The following is an 18,932-nucleotide window of genomic DNA, read 5'->3' as shown; positions in this document are numbered from 1 at the left end:
AGGCAAGTCAATAATTCCTACTTTCTTCAAACAAGTGAAAACAGTAAACGCTAAGCTCCAAAGAACAGTTTGCAATGTTCTTTTCTGGTTGGAGAAAGGGCTAGTTTCTAGCCGGAAATAATGATTGTTTTAAATACCCCCTAACAGAGGGAACAAGCGGCAAGGCATTATAGTTTGCCAACACTCTGTATAACCATTAGTTTTAATACCATTTTATTATAAAGATTTTATATGACCTAACTATTTTTCACAAAAAAAAATATATAATATTGGTTGTCCTGCATTTTGATTTGTGTCTTACATAAATAGAATGGTGGTCCTTTTTGCTGAGTCTTACACAAAGAAGTGATAGATTGTGGATGAACAGAACATGTGGCATTATGAAGAGCATGTTTATGTGGCATTGCTGACGAAAACGTTTTGATTTAGGAACACAGCAGAGCCAATGGCAGGACAGCCTCACTCAGAGAAATCTTCACTTGGAACCTCTGCTTGCCTAAATACCCATGCATCCCCTAGGGTGTGCAGACACCGTTATGGCAACCAGAAGAGGTATACTGGGAGATGCACCGCCGATCTTAGACTTACCATTCTGACTTAAATACATGAATTCCCCCTGACCCATGAAAAAATAAAGATCGAAGCATCACAAGCATTCACAGATACTTTTTTGAAAATCGTTTTTATTGGTATTTATATAACACTTTTATCAGAAACCCTCAACACAATTACATTCCCATAGTGAGATCAACATGTTACATAATGTGGTTATCGGTTATAATTCACTTTACAATGCCCATATCATTTTTAACCAATATAAGAAATAGCAAATCAGTAATGATGACATTGTGGCCAAAGTCCAGCCCAGCAGTCTCTGACTGTTTTAGCCGGAAAGCAAATCAGTCGCGCACCAGAGGGAATAAAGAAACCCTGGGGAGTGGCCGGGTTATTGTCCATAGCAATCTATCAGAGCATGCAAAACATGGAGACTATCGGAACCTATTACTTAGGCTACACTGTCAGTGATTATGCAGAATAGGATAGAAGCCATAGTGAGAAATAAAGAAAAACAATATCACAAATTCCTCGTCTTCATGTAATAAAAAACAAAACAATGAACCATAACAAAAAGAAAACCACCAGAGGTCTGCTATTAGCTCCGAGATCTGTCATCAGCTAACTTGGAGGTCTGGGGGGAGGCCCCCCATCAGGAGGGGGAGAGGGGAGAACCAGGGCGGCAGGGGGTCCTGGACAACCACTCCCTAAACCAGCAAGAACTACATCTGGTACATAAGCCGGGTGTCTGCAGGTCCCTAGTACAGAATTCACTCAACCACCCTCCAACCCCCACGACGTGGGCGTCTATTCTTACCCATCAGAGTCAGTGGTGTTCGAATGCGTGCTCAAGTCAGATGAGTGTTGAGTGTCCCACGCCTTCACTAGTTCCGCCCGGCGTTCAGCTAATGGTTTACGCTGCTTCGTGACCTTATCCTCTCTAGTCAATGCCTGCTCCTCCGCTCAAGCCCAGCAAGTAACATCCTATTCCCAATGTACCACTAGAGGGGATTGCTTTGCCTTCCATCTAAGCACCAGTCTACCTATGGCTAAGAGAAAGGCCATATCTATGCATCTATGACTAACCCCCAGATGCATGAAGCACCCACTCTGCGAATCCTAAATAGCGAAAAATACCGAATCTCTATTCCGAATTCGCAGAATGGGATGCATCATCAAAATCGCTAAATATCAGCGAATCGCAACCGGCCTCAATCGCCATATGCAAATTTGCTGAAATCGCTATAAATTCACAGAATCAGCAATTTTCCAAACCCAAATTGCGATTTCGCAAATACCGAAATCGTAATTAGCGATCTCGCAGATTGGGAGATCGCAAAAACGGGAAGTCGCATGCGGAGCACAATGATGACATTACTACCAGGAAGTAGCCTGCTACATGCATCATTTGGATCACAGAGCTGGATAGAGGAGGAGGCAGAGCACTGAGCTCCAAGAGACACACCCTGCAGTCCCAAAACAGGATACATATCAATACCACAATGTCCCAGGAAGCTGCAGGACAAAGTGAAACAGCCAGGAAGCGCAAAATCAAATTGCTCCAAAAAAGAACTGGAGTACCTGATAGGAGTCAGCAGGGACCATGACCAACTGTTTGGGAAGCTGTCCCGGAAGGTTCCCGAGGCTACCAAGAGGCACATCTGGCTGCGCATCTAGGCCAAGGTGAACGCGGTGGGAGTCACGCACCGGTCCATCGATGACCTAAAAAAGAGGTGGTACGACCTCAGAGGCCGTGCCAAGAAGCGCATTGCGGAGAGACTGGGGGAGAGACTGGCTACGGGAGGAGGAGACTCCACAGTCCCCGAGAACACACCAATGGAGGACCTAGTGGAGGACACCATCAACCCTGCAGCCTGCGTGGGGGTCACTCAACTGGACACCTTCCGCGCCACACACCAATCTCAAGGTAAGAGCCATGCAACTGCGACCCCGTACCCTAACAATGCCCATGCTCCCAGAGCAAGCTATATTTGTAACCACAGTAATCCATTTCCTGCCCCTCCCAAACGCCCAAATGCATTGTGGGACCTGTAGTGTGACAATGTGCCCTGATAGCCACACACAGTCAGAATAGTCAAGTGAAACATACCCCTAAAGGCCAGTCAGGGAATGCAAGCCTGCATGCATGTTGCTACATCCAAGGTGCCTGAATCATATCATTAATCATGCACTCATCCGCATCACAGGTGCTGCAGATGCTGAGACATCTGACAGTGAGACACTCACATTGCGGAGACACCTGATGAGACGGAGGGAGAGAGCCAGCCAGCACCAACACCTGGACCAGCACCTAGACCAGCATCTGGATCAGCAACTGCACAAAGACACAGGGCCACCCCTGCAGCCATAGGTGGAGCACAACCTCACCAGTTTGCACGCATGGCAGTGGAGCAGATCCCACCCCCACCCAGGAGGCAGACACGACGCCCAGCAACTGTGCGGTCCCACGCAAGCAGCCAGTTGAGGCAGCAGCGCTCTGTGCCCACCCCAGCAGACATGGAGCAACAGGCACACAACTTTGGCCTTGGCATTGAGGCTCGGATGCTTGCTGTGCATCGCAAACAGCAACACGGGAAATCTTTATGAAAGATAATTGTTTATATAAAAATCAACAAGAAGCAATTCATAGGATACAAATTTTATCGTGAATTTAATCAGAAAATTTCAAATGTTTAAAGGAATAGATCAATCAACCTCTCAAACATCTGAACATAAGTCAAATCAAGATGGATAACAAATGATTCCTATTCTATTAATAGTGAAAATCAAAAGCGTCTTTGATCAACAACACAACGTAGAAATGGACTTTGACAGTAGACGTTTAGGTCTTATGTTGATAAATCGCAAGACCTTCTTCAGGACAACATGTATTTTGTAGCGGTGACCCCTTGCTCAAACGAGCTAAGTTCTCTAATCGAATGTTCTGAATTGTAATCAGTTGTTTGATTTATATATCGGTTTGTGGAATCTGAATATTTCTTATTTATTTAAATTCAAATGCTCAGCAATCTTTGATTATTCGCTTCTAGAGATGCCGTGACACAGGGAATTCATATAATTCAAATCTCGAGCGAAGTGTTCCTCAACAAACGGGGATTCAGTCACGTCCAGACGTGTTCCTCAACAAACGGGGATTCAGTCACGTCCAGACGTGACTGAATCCCCGTTTGTTGAGGAACACTTTACTCGAGATTTGAATTATATGAAATCCCTGTGTCACGGCATCTCTAGAAGCGAATAATCAAAGATTGCTGAGCATTTGAATTTAAGTAAATAAGAAATATTCAGATTGCACAAACCGATATATAAATCAAACAACTGATTACAATTCAGAACATTCGATTAGAGAACTTAGCTCGGTTGAGCAAGGGGTTACCGCTACAAAATACATGTTGTCCTGAAGAAGGTCTTGCGATTTATCAACATAAGACCGAAACGTTGACTGTCAAAGTCCATTTCTACGTTGTTGATCAAAGACGCTTTTGATTTTCACTATGAATAGAATAGGAATCATTTGTTATCCATCTTGATTGGACTTATGTTCAGATGTTTGAGAGGTTGATTGATCTATTCCTTTAAACATTTGAAATTTTCTGATTTAATTGACGATAAAATTTGTACCCTATGAATTGCTTCTTATTGATTTTTATATAAACAATTATCTTTCATAAAGATTTCCCGTGTTGCTATTTTCATTACATTTGAATTGTTTAGATGTTGTCTTTTTCAATTATACACAGCCCCAAATAGGGTTCAATCAGATTAATGCTTTTGTATTAAATACAATCTGATTTCTGAAAATTTTTCTTCCAAATAAATCCCCTTGCTGTTACTTTCTACGTCACATATTTTGCCCGAGCCCGCAAGGGTATATTGGGTTACCCACCTTATTGAGCAGTGCATTGCAAACAGGCACAGCACATGGTAGCAATGCAGCTGCAGCTCTACAAAACTGCAAGCAACATAAGTCAACTCACTGAGAATGTGCAGGACCTGACCATAGCGGTCAAGGAGAGTAACCAACTGATGGTGGCGCAGCAGGACATCACACGCAGACGCCACAGGCAGCTGCTCACACGGCTATCAACCTACACACTCTCAAACCACCTGATTGGGAATGCCACTTCCCAGCTGTCGCGCAGGTCATTGGCAATGCAGATACAGATGGTCCAATGCTGTGCAGACGTTGCAAGGGCCCTGGAGCAGGTCACCACTGCTGTGGAGAACCAATAGGCGTCCAGCCATGGCCATGCAAGGTGGGGGGAAATGATGCCAGTGAAGGGACATCTAGCCTCAGCAGCCTGTCTGTGCTGGTGCAATCAGAAAGGCGCTGCAGTTCCCGGTCCAACGTTGCATCACGGCAGAACACTCCCAACGTGGAGGGTGAGAGGCAACAGGGTGCGTCCGGCAGGAGGCGCCAGTGACTGGACATTTCTGGCAGTGCCGTGGTGAGGTAACCACGCACGCCTGCTAAGGATACATGTACCTGTAAGTCTAAATACAGTAGCACTATTGTTTGCTGATTAAAGCACATCGACAGCTTGTGAAATAAACAAAAGCTTTATTTTGAACACAAATCTACCTCATGTCAATCATTCATGTGCGTTGCATGAGTGCAGTGTTGTGTGAGGGGTATGGGTGCACTAGAAATAGTTCTGTGTGATGTTGGTGCGGCGCATGTGACCTTCAGCAGGATTCTCCCCGTGTGCATGATGCACATGTGCAGGTGGCAGGTTGTCCCCCTCCGACTCACAGCCAGACACCTCCACAGGTATCCTCCGCTTGGTGGCAATATTGTGGAGTATGGCGCACACGGCCACGATGCGGCAGCAGATCTCAGGCCGGTATTTGAGGGCCCTGCCAGTCTTGTGGAGGATGCGAAATCTACTCTTTACCATGCCAAATGTCCGCTCTAACACATTTCTGGTGTGTATATGCGCAGCATTGTACCGCCGTTCCTGTGGTGTTGCAGGTTTGAGGTATGGGGTAAGGAGGTATTCACGGAGGCCGTAAGCGCTGTCACCTGAAGGGAGGAGCAGAGGGTCAGTGCCTGTTATGCGCGGCAACATGGTCTTAACATACTGTATGTGGGCATGTGTCCTTACCTAGGGGATGTCCCTCGCCAAATTCACCCCTGGTCAAGCGGGTGTGTATGCCGCTGTGCCGGAAGATGAACGAATCATGTGTGCTCAGCGGGTATTGTGCCACAATGTCTGGGATGATGGTCTTCGCATTGCAGACCATATGGATGTTGAGGGAGTGGTATGACTCGCGGTTCCGGTACATGTATTCGGTCTCTGCGGGTGGACAAATGTGAATGTGGGTGCAGTCGATGCAGCCAATTACATGGGGGAAATGGGCGGTGTGATAGAAGTCCAGTTTTGTTTGCATTAAGTCCTGCTGGGTTGTTGGGAAGGTGATGTAGTGGTGTATCCGGCTCACCATGGCGTCCAGGAAACACTGTAGGCAGCGTGAAAGTGTACTCTGTGATATACCCCCTGCATATGCGACTATCCCCTGGAAGCTGCCGGAGGCTAGGAGGTGCAGGCAGCACAGGACCTGGACATGGGTGGGCACGGCATTGGTCCTCCGTGTTGGGTGCTGCATCAGGGGGTCAAGGTCTCTGATGAGCTTCTTTATCATTGCCCCATTGAGCCTGTATTTGGAGTAGATCTCCTCTTCAGTCTGGCCCAGGAGTGTAATCCTCAGTCGGAAGATGCGCTCCTGGATCCTGCGTCGGTTCTGGGCTGCAGCCCGGAGCCTCAGCCGCCTTGCCACGATGTAGAGACCTGGCATTGTGACTTTCCTCATGCTCCTACTGAGTCTCCTTAAGTGTGTTTGATTTACCCAACACCTGTTTCTTGTTTGCCATTTTTTTTTTTTCACCAATTGGACTTCATGGTTACTACCTGGTTTTGCTTCTCCTTAAATTGCGACTTGTATTTAGCGATTTATGGTATTTTCGCAATTTGCGATTTATGATGAATGGGAATAGCGATTTATTAGCGATTTCGCAATTTGACTGCGAATTCACAATTGATTTCGCTAAATGTGTGGGTTATCGCTGTTAAGGAATCGCAATGGGGGTTTCCAAATGGTTTTGCGATTCTTTGTTTTGCGATTTCGCTATTTGCTGCTTTTGTACTTGATGCATTGCGGAAGTGGGAATTGCAATCGCAATCGATGTTTCGCAGCGATTGCGATCGCAATATCGCTTGATGCATCTATGCCTTCGTTTTTTTAAATATCCCATTTTCCTCATCAAAAATGTTGGCATGTATGCTTCATATCTGCAGCAAGTTGTCGCAGCACTCGGACAAAAATGATGGGATCAATAGGGCTTACAAACGGGTATTGAAACTGCCGCCTATTTGTTTAAATGATTTGAAAGAGCGTTTGTTGCCTCCCGACGCCAAGCTCCTCGTTTTGTTGTTGTGTTGTTGGTAATGAAAGGGGCGTGGGCGGTAATGTGCCCATCTTCCCCTTAATCCATGCAACGTCTCAGCCTCATGGAACTAGCCAAGTTTTACACGTTTATAAGACACAAAAACATTTTACTCATTTCCAAGCCTGCCCGGTTTTACAAGTCTCTCGTTAGTGCCTTGTTTATTTTTATTATTTTTTTTACAGTGCAATTCTTGTAGGGTCTTCGGGTTGTATATCAAATCAAAGGATCAGAAAATTCAGTATGGCGTCAAAGCCACAGCTGGAAACTAAAACAACACTTTTTTATAGTTTATGAAAAATGTTGAAAAACACAAGCATGTTTTGAACTCCCGCTTAAATTCTTTGATGGGACCTGAAGCGCAGAACTAATGGAAGAACATAAGAAAAAAGAGAAAATCACCTGTAGCGATGCCTGACCTTCATAAAATGGCTTAAGAGAATTAAGTTAGCCTGTTAAGCCTGCACAGATCTCTCGGGTCAATATTTTAAAAGCTGTCTCTGGAATATGAGGGGCTCATCTTTCACAATGAGGAATTTATCAAGCAAACGAAAATTTAGTGTAATCTGTTTATTATCAAAGTCTCCCAGAGATGAAACGCTGCACAATTTTACCCCATCTCAAAGGCACTCGTTTTACTGACCTTGGATGTGTGAAAGGGTGAGTGGACACACTGTGATTGTTATCTTTGACTTTCACAACAGACAAGCGCACACACACGCGAATCCCTGAGACATCTTACCATCACAAGGACTTAATTTGCCTTTTGATAAGCCACAAATGTAGCTGTTCAATAACTGACATCAGTTTACAAGCATCACCCACGCTCTGTACCATTTGCACTTGAGAAATGAGTCTTATCGGATTCTCGTCCACTTGGTAAAGCGGAGTGATGTTTTTAGGCTCTGGTATTTAGTAAACTAGCTTTGGCAAGAGCTGCAACTGGGTTGGCCCTTAGATGGGATGCTGCAAGGATGTTTGTTACTCTGAATGGAGCAATCTCTGACCCCTCAGAAAAAGGCAGTTTCAGCCTGGCCTTGTTATTTGCACCCCCTAGTATTAACACCCTAAGGCTGCTGATGTGATCCTTGCCTTATGCGATCCATTCAACCCTGGACATGGGTACCAAACAAACTATTTTGTAGAGCCCTACATCCTACTAGTGAGGAGAACATTTAAAACATACATTCTTACATGTAGCACATACAGGTCGAGATTATATAATTCCTCACGTTGGCAGTGATCTTAAGGCCACCCTACCTACCATCCGAACATTAGGTGTCACCCCTAACACTATCCGTTATATGTTTGGAGCAATAGTCGGGATTTATCTAAGCTCTGAGAGAGCTGGAGTGGTGCTAGAGATACAAACCCTATTGGTTACACAGGAAAACACAGCTGTCTGGCTCAATGTTAAATCTAAAGCAGTGGAAACAATAATTGGTGTACGTTGTCAAGGGTTAAGGGGAGTGAAGGGATATCATGAGTGCCAGGAATACAGTAGTCTCTAGCATATAATGTTCCTGCTTTTTAAACAGATAAAAAGTGAACCAAAAATGACCATGCCCTTCTAAGAAGCTGCTCTGTAGATCCAGGTCTACTGTACCTAGCAAACATCACAGATCAATAACTTATTTTACTTAATTATTTATTTATTTAAAGAGTTTTATTTAGCGCTGACCACACCCAAGGGTACCAGAGTGCTTTACATACATTGTCCAAATGTTAGAACAATAGTGATTTCAAAATAAAATATTGTTGAGAAATCGGTCTAAGCGTTTCCTGTAGAGGAACAAACAAGGTACAGCTCTGGGGAGAGGTTGCAGAGGAGATACAAGTTGTGGACTGAGCATCAGTGAGGGCAGTGAGGGTTGAAGGCCTTTAGGTTCATGTAGTAATTCCCAGAATTTTTGCATGTAACTGACTCTAATGACTTGAATACAAAAAGATCTGGTCTGGCCCTGGGGGTAGCACAGAGACATGTACACTAAGTGGCCCCTTCGGCAGGCAAATCTTGAGAACCAAGACGCCTCTAGCCACTGGTCTTTGTTAGTACAGTGCCACTAATAGAAGCTTCAGGAAAATGATTGAAAGTTAATGGAGATAAAAATATCGGAGAAAATTAGTATTACAATCATGACTGGTCTGCAAATATCCAATGTCAGCGTGAGTTCATCCACAATACAGGTTAAGGTGGTCACAATATTATTCCAGAGACATAAACAAAACTACAAAACTAACAGCAGATGTACATTTCGTAAATCTTGCCCTGGGCAAAGTGATACCTTGATATCCAGCTTTTGACAAAGGTTATAGAAGGACCACAATTAACTATAGCGTGCACTACAATGGAACCTGTGGAAGTATGACTAAACTCCAAATTCTTTTATCACATTTAAGTTGATGTTCAAGCAAAAAACGTCTCCCATGTCTAAGAAATGATCCATCATGATCATTCACTGCTTTTTCTCACAATTTTTAAAAAGCTTAGGAATTTCCTAATTCAAACACCCAGGCTTAAAAAAACAAAAACACCGACACAAATTGCCTAATAAATCACTGAACAGCTGAAATCCATCATTTCTGCACCGTTACCCTTTCACCTGAGAGAACCCCATTACATGGTAAGCTTGGAAATGCTGCTTTCAACTGAAAAGGTGTCAGATGTCATACCTGTAATCTTCTGTAGCAAAGGAGATAATTCTGGCCCATCACAAAACACTCTGACTAATGCCTTTTTCAGTTCATCTTCTGCCGCGTCCAATTCTTTATCCAATGGAATTTCTCCAACCACAGAGTAAATGTAAACCAGAAGGACAAGGAGATCGTCAGGGCTGTAATCATCAGCTTTCCGCTCGCTGTGAGACTTAACAATAGGCAGTAACTGGTGCAGAACCTTTGGCAGGTCAGACTCACCGATGTTCTGAAACAAAGCAAAAATAGGCCATTTTCAGAACTTATTTCACAACAAATCAACTATCTAAAACATGAAAAAGCTAATGGCAGATCTAGGAATAAGATTGGAATAAGATTGTCATCCACTGACATACAAAATAAACGTTCCAGAAATTTTATAAATATGAGCATAAAAAGAAAAAAAGCTGATCATACGTTGGTGATGTGAGAACCAGCAATAGAAAAAAGTTAATAAAACACATACATCTTAAATGTCACCAAACACTGTGTAAAGCATCACAAATACACGGAAATTAATGAAAAAAATAAAGCTGGAGTTCACACCTGGCGCAACTAAGTAACCACACATCCCTTCATAGTTATGGCATTGAGCAATGACAGAAGAACATGCATGGAATGTTGGGACTCAGCTTACTCAATATTGAAAAACGTCCACCTGCAAACAAACAGGTATCAAGATTGCAATTCCAAGTATGAAGGTAGGTGTCTTGAGTATGTCCCATTAGAAATGGATATGCACCGAGATTGTTATAATTTCTCGTGGATGGAATATTTGCATCCAGAAGTCCATCACAGAGCTGGTTGAGAACAATAACACCGACTTCCAAGCTTGACGACACGAGTAAATCAAATCTCAAGGGTATCGATGGAGTGGTAAAGAAGGGGATGCGGATCAGAAAACACAGAGGAGAGACAAAGAGCTTGGGATAGAAAACTGGTCCTAGGCAAGGCGAGACAGACAGGGATAGAAAGAGGATCTAAAGAGACAGATGGTGAATGTAGAGGGTAACTGTGAAACACAAGGGGTTTTTACAGGTTCGTGTAATTCGGAATTACGCAGCATTTCAAACCTTGAAGCAAATTTGAAAAATATGTTTGGCAGCTTTTAAAATTGTTTCTGATTGTCTTAGAGGGGGTAATAATTACAAAACCTTCCATGTGACAGTAATGGAAATTCGCTATGTCCATATTGGGTTCCGATTGCCCTTTAGACTTTTTTTTAATGCTAATTGATGAAATACTGGGCCCACCTACACTGAAATACCACCAACTTCTGGGTTTATTATATCTGTTTATGGTATAATGGTTGGCTTCAAACAAGTGACTAAGCTTGCAAGAGAATGAATTCCATGATCAGTCCTCAGCAAATTGAGAGGAAAAGGTGATGTAAGAGGAAATGACAGAAGACAGCATAGCATTCTGTGTGTGTGTTTTAGTGTGTGTACGGCCCTTAACCCATCGAACAAGGCCTGGGTTGAATAATTTTCCTAGTAGTAGGGTTACTTAATACAGTTTTTAAACTCATTGGACCACACACTAAAGGCACTAATTACTGCAAACACTCTGCAGCAAATCATTGAACAAGAGGTCAGATCTACCAAAGTATCAATTGAGTCTTGAGGAGCTTGGACGTGGATATGGTTGGACAAGATTACTGGTAGACGTATCAGTGACACATAATTTGACCATAAGGAGTTGCGGGTGGGCCCTAGAAAGTAATCTATTTTACTGATTTTAATATTCTGATTTGTTCACCAGAGCATTGTGTGTCTAACTCAACCAAGGTGGGATGCTTATGTGTAGCTCCCTGCACCCCCTTTGCCAAATGACTTGAGATGAATACGTGACATCAGCCCAGGATGGTGATGGCATTCTTGTGCTAGCCTCCATTCTGCAACAATCATGGAGATGCAGCAGGGATCATCGGTGTCTCCCTAGGCCTGGTAGGAGATGGGAGAATAGATGTCTTACCCGAGATTATGCAGTGTAACTGAAGTCACAGTGGTATCTTAGTCACTTGAGTGAACGAGATAGCGAGATGGACATAAGCAGGAGAGACAGTGCATGTCTGGGTGGGTGAAGTTAAGCCCTCTCTCCAGAGGAGCTGCCATGCAACATATGAAAACTGGCCGCCTCATTCTTAGTATAGGACTGGAACATTAATAGGGGCCTTTTTCCTGTCTTCCTCATGCTAAGGGTACCCATCCCATAGGGCAGTGTGCCTTCACAGTTAAGAGCCAATGCCCTGAGATCCCTCTGTCAAGTTATGAAGGGGAGAAAAAAGGGAAAGGAGAGTTTCTTCACCCCACATCACAGAACTACAAGGTCTGACCCCAGAGAGTCAACAAACGAGTCAGTGAAAAGTGCTGAGATGACCAGCAGTAAGGAAAAACTGCTTAAATCAATGAGTGCACTGCTTTCACACCACACCATTAGAACAGGGTGATTGAAGCCACTGTGCAGACTATTAAGGATTAAATGCAGGGGTTGATGGCCGGGATCCCATCAGTGAAAAGAGAGTGAGGAGGAAACTGGGAATCAGATGCGAGCGCATGAAGATCAGGTAACTGGAAACCTCAGAGATGGAAAGAGATAGAAAGAGATAGCAGTCTTTCAGGGGACAGCGATGAGACTCTCTTATTTATTTATTTATTTTATTTATTTATACGACTTATATAGCGCACAAATACCCTGAGGTGTCTCGGCGATGCTCAAACCTTGAGGAAAGGTGCTGATTTATTATTGATTAAAAAGCCATGTTTTTAACTGTTACCGAAAAGTCATTAAGGAAGAACTGCTTTTTATATATTGAGGGAGAGAGTTCCAGAGTCTAGATACGGATACTATAATTCGTCTGTCTCCCCAGTTCACTTTTTTTGTTCGCGGTATTGGAAGCAAGTGGGCTGAGGATGAACGTAAAGTTCTTTTGGGAATGTAGGAACCTAAAGCTTTTTTATAAAATTCTGGGCCTGTATTATTCATAGCTTTATACGTAATACAGAGCGCCTTAAACTTGGTACGACTCCTAACAGGGAGCCAGTGAAGTTGGCGAACAATGGGAGTGATGGAAGAGAATTTTGACGTGCCGGTCAAAATTCTCGCCGCCGCATTCTGAATTAATTGCATTTTGTTAAGAACTTGTTCTTGGGCGTTTAGTAACAGACCGTTACAGTAATCAATTTTAGAGAGTACTAAGGTACACATAAGGGTTTTGCCTGCGTTAGAAGGAAGAAAAGGTAGTAGTTTCTTAACCATCCTGAGAGTGTAAAAGGATGATGAAACTACTGCATTAGCGTGGCTCAAAAAAGACAACTTATTGTCAAATAATACCCCTAAGTTCCTGACTTTGGTAACCGGTATTGGGGGAGCTCCTAAGTCCAATGGCCACCAAACTGGAGACCAAGACGGAGTCAGTTTTACAAAGACCATGACCTCCGTCTTGTCAGAGTTTAATTTTAAACAGTTGTGATCCATCCAGGAGCTGATAGCCATCATGCCTTCCTGAAAATTGGCCGCAACTATTCCTCCGCTGTTATGGATGGCCAGTACCAACTGGGTGTCATCTGCATATGATGTCACCCCTATTCCGTAGGATTTAATGACCCTCGCCAAGTCCGACACATAGATGTTAAATAGTGTCGGACTTAGCGAGGATCCCTGGGGACACCACATGGTAAGGTGAAAACAGGAGAGTAGAAACCACCCAATTTGACAGACTGTTTGCGGCCAGCTAGAGAACAAATACAAAACGCAGAGCAATTTGCAGGGGACCCATCATGTTCAAGTGCTAGGTGTACCTACAGAAATATTGCCCTAAGCATTCCCTAGTTGGGCTGAAAGGGAGGTTGTCAACCTGTTAGGGTCACTACAAGATTGATAATATGAATTGATTTCAAAGATTTACAGGTTTTCCTTCAGAACTTTGAAGAACAAGGAGAACAAGTAGCATAGTCTTAGCAGCACTGTGAGCAATGGCTCTGAGTGATGAAGTCCTTTTAGCTGCAGCTATGTTCTTTCCCCATATGATTCCAGTCACCTTAGTCAGCAAGAGACAACTGGAGGCCATTTTGCAGGAGCTGGTTACAAAGGGCCTAGCAGTGTTTGTGCTCTATTTAGTCTGACCAAGAGTTATCTTCACTAAGGTGGACAGTAAAGGAGCACTGGGACAAGAGGGGGTGCTCTCTAGGAGTATCAGCTCACTTTTTCTCCTAAAAAACCTGTGTACTAAAAAAAATCTGTTTAACAGAACAAACTAGTGTTGAGTACAATCAAAACTCCTCTAGTCGTATAGTGTGCAGGCCTCCAAAAGGCAATTTAAAAAAAAATTGTCTTAAGTGCTGCAACTGGAAAACATATTCCTAATGGTAAAATGGTGTCATTATTACGTCTTGGCATGCTTAGTAAGCACATTGCCCATCAAAATGTGATTTGAGTGCAAATTAATTCATAAAAACAACTAATGGAGAGCTGCCTCAGAGTTTTACTTCCGTGGTCGCCAGGTCTTAATTCCTCTTTTCAATTTATGAAGATCTAATCTGGTCAGGACCTTTTGAATTCTTTCTTCTAATGCCTTCTGGTTCGTTGTTTCCCTGCCCTTCGCCTAAATGTATAATTGTCAAATTAGCAATTTATAGCGTGGAGACACTGAACAAATTCTAATCACAAATACAGGGAAGTAGTACCAACAAGCATTATGTGTTATGGTTTAAAAATACCACAAGGAATATTGTACCAGTTAAGGTTGCATTCATTTATGGTACGCACTGGGAGATTAAGTGATTGGCCCAGAATCCCTGGATGTTGAGCCCACGCAGAGACTCGAACCTGGTTCCCTAGATCTGAAGTCGACAGCTCTGGCCATTATGCCACATTCTCATAGTTCGTTGTTTCTGTTTTAGGCGGCACTAACAGGATAAATGGGCTGGTGCAAGCTGCCTCCTGACGAGAACCCCGGCACTTACGCTTTTTTGCAAATTAACCACTGGCAGTCGAGTACTCCATCACAAGCATGACAGAGATCCCCCCCCCCCCCGGCCTATTATAGGTGCCATAAAATATAATGCACTTGCAGTGAGGCGGATCGGGTATCCGTCATGTTTGTGACACAGTACCGGTCTGCAAAACTCTAAATCAGGACTTCGGTCTGAGATTTCCTCTTGGTAAATAAAAAACCCCAGAGCTGTTGAGATCTGCGTTTTTTTGACAATACAGACTCACACCACGTCTCAGAGCTAACAATACAAAACAGTGTGCCCCTCTTGACAATAAACAGTCTTTTGGAGATCTATTCTTTGTAATACCCAAACTCATTAGGAGCAGAGTCAGATTGTGTGACCTGCTGTGCCCTGATTACATAGAGACCAGTACCAAATGAGCAGAGCTTGTACCCTTTGCAAATTACATAATATACCAAAATGTGGACAAAGACTTTAGCAGGCACCATCCTCCCAGGGCAGAGACCTCACCAAGCAAAACCTTTATGAGGCTTCCATTTAGGCTGCATTGGTGCCTTTGAAAGCAAGAGAGGATTGGTAGACTATTGGCAGGCTACCTGACCTGGGGAGAAGTCATCACAGACCTTTCATTAACAACCAAAGAAGCTCTCTCGTTTTCCCTACTTCCCTCAAGAATTCAATATTTAAGGAAAAGTTCATAAATATATATCAATTGCGTTATGTAATCTTTTGTGGGATTGTGACACGTGAAGTTGTGCCGTCTAATAATTATGTATATAAGGTGGGCCTACTGGCACAGTGCCACCACATCAAGTAGCATAACCATATGCCATAATAATGCAGCACCATATGAACCAATGAAAGCAGTACTATTAGTCAAAAGCCTTCAGTATAGAGGTAAATATTGCATTGTCCGCATCAGCATGATTAATAAAGCATTAAAATTCAAACTATGTCCCTCAGAGTCTTTTCTTTACTTTCAACAGGCAGCAAAATGCAGCCATAGGAACCACCCCTATGGGTCACTGCACCCCAGAGTCCAAGAGCAAAAGCTCCAGGAGATCATAAAATCATGATGAACCTCTCTTGGGTCATGTGCATAAGGACTCAGGAGACTTTGAGAGAACTTTGGGGGCAGTCTAAGGGGGTGAGAGGCTGCTGCATCTTCTTCCGTCTCCCTCAACACATGTGAAATACATTGGAGGTGCCCCTGTGCTTTGAGGAGCAGAAGCAGGATATGTAAATCTAAGGCCTCGTAGGGCATTCTGGGACGCTCCTCAGCGCCATTTTGTAAATAATAAATGATTACCCTCCAACCTTATGAGGCGTCCTTTTTAGGTTTCTTTTCCTTTGTTTATTTTTTGGGTGGGTTCCCCTGGCTTACCCAGGGCTATCACAGCTGCTGCAGTTTTTTTTGTTCTTCTGTTAAAGAGGCAGTGCAGGGAGCCCACACCTGCACAGCCCTGCCCGCTCCATCATCTCCTATCGGCCCGCACTCCTGCTTCTGCAGGCAGGGGAGCACTGTTGTCCCTCCGACCCCTACCTTGCGGGGGAGCACTGTTCTCCCTCTGACCACTACCCTGCGTGGAGTATGGGTGGGGTGCTGCTGCTGAAAGCACTCCACCCCCCCCCCAGACACAGGAACGGGGGCAGAGGAGAAATCCTGCATTGCTCCCAGGGCCCTTGTCTCCACAGGAGGAGGGTGAGGAGTGTGGTGACCAGAGGCGGTCCCCGCTATGGCGATGGAGGGTCGCCCCACTGCTTTTAAGCAGTGAGGAAGATAAAATGACAATAACTTATTTGTCATTTTATGTTTCGTGTCCTGCTGCTTTATGGCAGGCGGGTGGGCGGGGCTGCTCTGCTTTCCGAGCAGGGCAGGGGAGGAGTGGTTTGCCCACTCCTGACTGTGCAGTGACTGTTTAGCTGGTCAAACCAGTCATGCGCACTTTCCCCATTCTCCTTGCAGCCTGCATGAAGAATATGCCAACCCCTCCAGCCCCTGGCTGAACGCCGTGTCATGGCGCTCAGACCTATCAAAGCGCGGCATAGCAAAATTGTGATTGGACGGGGGGCTGGATACCTGCTTCCTGTTCCTGTCCGAGACAGGAGAGCAGGAGCACAGAAGACGTGGGACACTGCTCGAGGTAAGACTTTTTTCAAATTTAGTTCCAAACCCCAGCGTGATCCCCCTGCGACTCCCCATGCGTCCCCCCAACCGCGAGCTATGCCGTCCACGACTGGTGGTGGTGCTTGGCCTGCTACCCTTGTGTATCCAGGGGAGCTGGGGGACCTAGGACATTGATCTTTCCATTGTGCCCCACATACATCCCCATCCCACAAAATGTTAAATAAAGATGTTGTGCCGACTCCCGGGCCCTATCCCACCCTGAGGGTATGTCCTTAAGATACAGCGGAACATCGTGCTTTTTGTTCTCTGCTCATTTCCCCCAGGGGGCGCAGCTATAGGTGGGTATATTTCAGACACTGTAAAGCCAATTATTACAAAGTTGGGTTTGTTTTGCTCCTGATGGCCAGCCCTAACTCCAGGAGCATTTTATTCAGGCCTCCTCGACCCTAAAGGTACACTTTTCAAGGGAAGCTGGTGTTTATGGCTGCCTGCACCATTCCTGTCCTCTGCCTGGCTCCTGGTGCTCTTCTCCTGCTGGTGGGGCACCTTGCACATCCAGCCAGCAAAACACCCTCCCTTTCACACTCCCTAGGCCTCAGAGCTACTTGGATTCTTGAAGGGTATTCGGATGGCAGCAGAGTCAAGGGCCAGTCAACAGAAGTCCTAGCAGAGATATTCAGGTTCTTGCAGCCGGTCCTTTCTCTCAACTGTTCCTCAGCACCACCAGTGTGGAAAGACCCTTTTTAGTCCAGTTAGTCAACAGGAGCCCAAGACTTCAATCCATCATCACAGGGCATAAGGTGGCTCCTCATTTAACCTGGGTACCCTTTCCCTGCGTCACTCCCAGGTCCATCTGAGTCCACCTTGTCTTGGGGTTTTTAAGTGGGGGGTGGAACGTTTTAGGAGCCAGACACCCTTGACCAAACCTAGTATCCCACATCTTATCAATATGAATGAATGAATGAAAGGGGTTTTGTTGAGCGCGACTGATGCCCTTAGGCGTCCAAGTGCTAATAGAAAGGAAAGTGCATTGAGAAGAGTAGCTGGGGGTTAGTTAGTTGCTGAAAAGGAGTGTTTTAAGCTCCTTGCGAAAGGATAACAGATTGGGGTTCGATCTAAGGTGTAGGGGGAGGGAGTTCCACAGCTTGGCGGCGTTGAGCGTGAAGGACCTTCCTGCTGCTCTTGACCTCTTGATCCGGGGGGCTAACGAGGAATGCGTGAGTGGATCGAAATTGTTTGCCGGGGCAGTAGGGAGAGAGCAGTGAGTGGTTGATTTTGGGGCCGGTTCTCCAGAAGGCTTGGTAGGATATGCACATGGCTTTAAATGTTATTCTCTCCCTGATAGGAACCCAGTGTAGGGTCCTCAGCCCGGATACCACTGATACTCTGCGTGGAATCTGCAGGAGCGTGCGTGCAGCGCAGTTCTGGGTCCGCTGAAGTTTTTGCAGCACGTATTCCGGTGCCCCTAAGTAAAGGGCATTGTTGAAATCAAGTCGGGATTGGATTAGGCCTTGTATGACAATTTGCTTGGCTTCGAAGGGCAGGAGTGCGAGGACTTTTTTTCAGCATCCTGATGATCCCGAAACAGGTTGCAGATGTTTTTGTGGCTTGGGTGTTGAGGGTTAGGGATTTGTCCAGCCAGACCCCTAAACTTTTGATATTGTCTTTCGGAATTGGGGGAGTGCCCAAGCTGATGGGCCATAGGTGGTCGATGGTGGACAGAGCTGGAGGGCCAAGCAACATGAGCTCGGTTTTATCGCCGTTAAGTTTACGAGAAGATGCTGTCATCCATCTCCTGACCTCTTCCATACAGGTCGTTAGCTTGACCTGTGCCGGCTCACTGTTCTTCTGTGCGAGGGAGACCACTAGCTGAGTATCATCCACATATGTGGTGATCTTAATGCCATATGGACGGATGAGCTCAGCCAGCGGTCTCATGTACACGTTGAACAGCGTGGGGCTTAGTGAAGAGCCTTGCGGTACCCCACAGTCCAACGGTTTACTTTCGGAGATAGCATCTCCGTCAAAGACTTGAAAAGTCCTCTCGCTCAGGAAGGATCTTAGCCAGGCCAGAGCGTCTCCCGACACTCCTAGATCGAGAAGTCGACACAGCAAGGTTTTATGGCATACC

General features: G+C 45.0%; 1 protein-coding gene across 1 annotated transcript in view; it reads right to left on the bottom strand.

Annotated features, from left to right (window-relative positions):
- Positions 1–18,932, bottom strand: part of SCFD2 (sec1 family domain containing 2) — a 1,965,980-nt gene that overhangs the window by 1,207,915 nt on the left and 739,133 nt on the right. The window contains exon 5 of the mRNA XM_078678196.1: positions 9,695–9,944. Within this exon, the coding sequence (XP_078534322.1) occupies positions 9,695–9,944 (250 nt within the window). The remainder of the gene's footprint in view (positions 1–9,694; positions 9,945–18,932) is intronic.

Source organism: Lissotriton helveticus, chromosome 2_2 (genome assembly GCF_964261635.1).
Source record: "Lissotriton helveticus chromosome 2_2, aLisHel1.1, whole genome shotgun sequence".
In the NCBI taxonomy this organism is placed as follows: Eukaryota; Metazoa; Chordata; class Amphibia; order Caudata; family Salamandridae; genus Lissotriton; species Lissotriton helveticus.
This window is presented reverse-complemented; position numbering and strand designations above follow the sequence as displayed.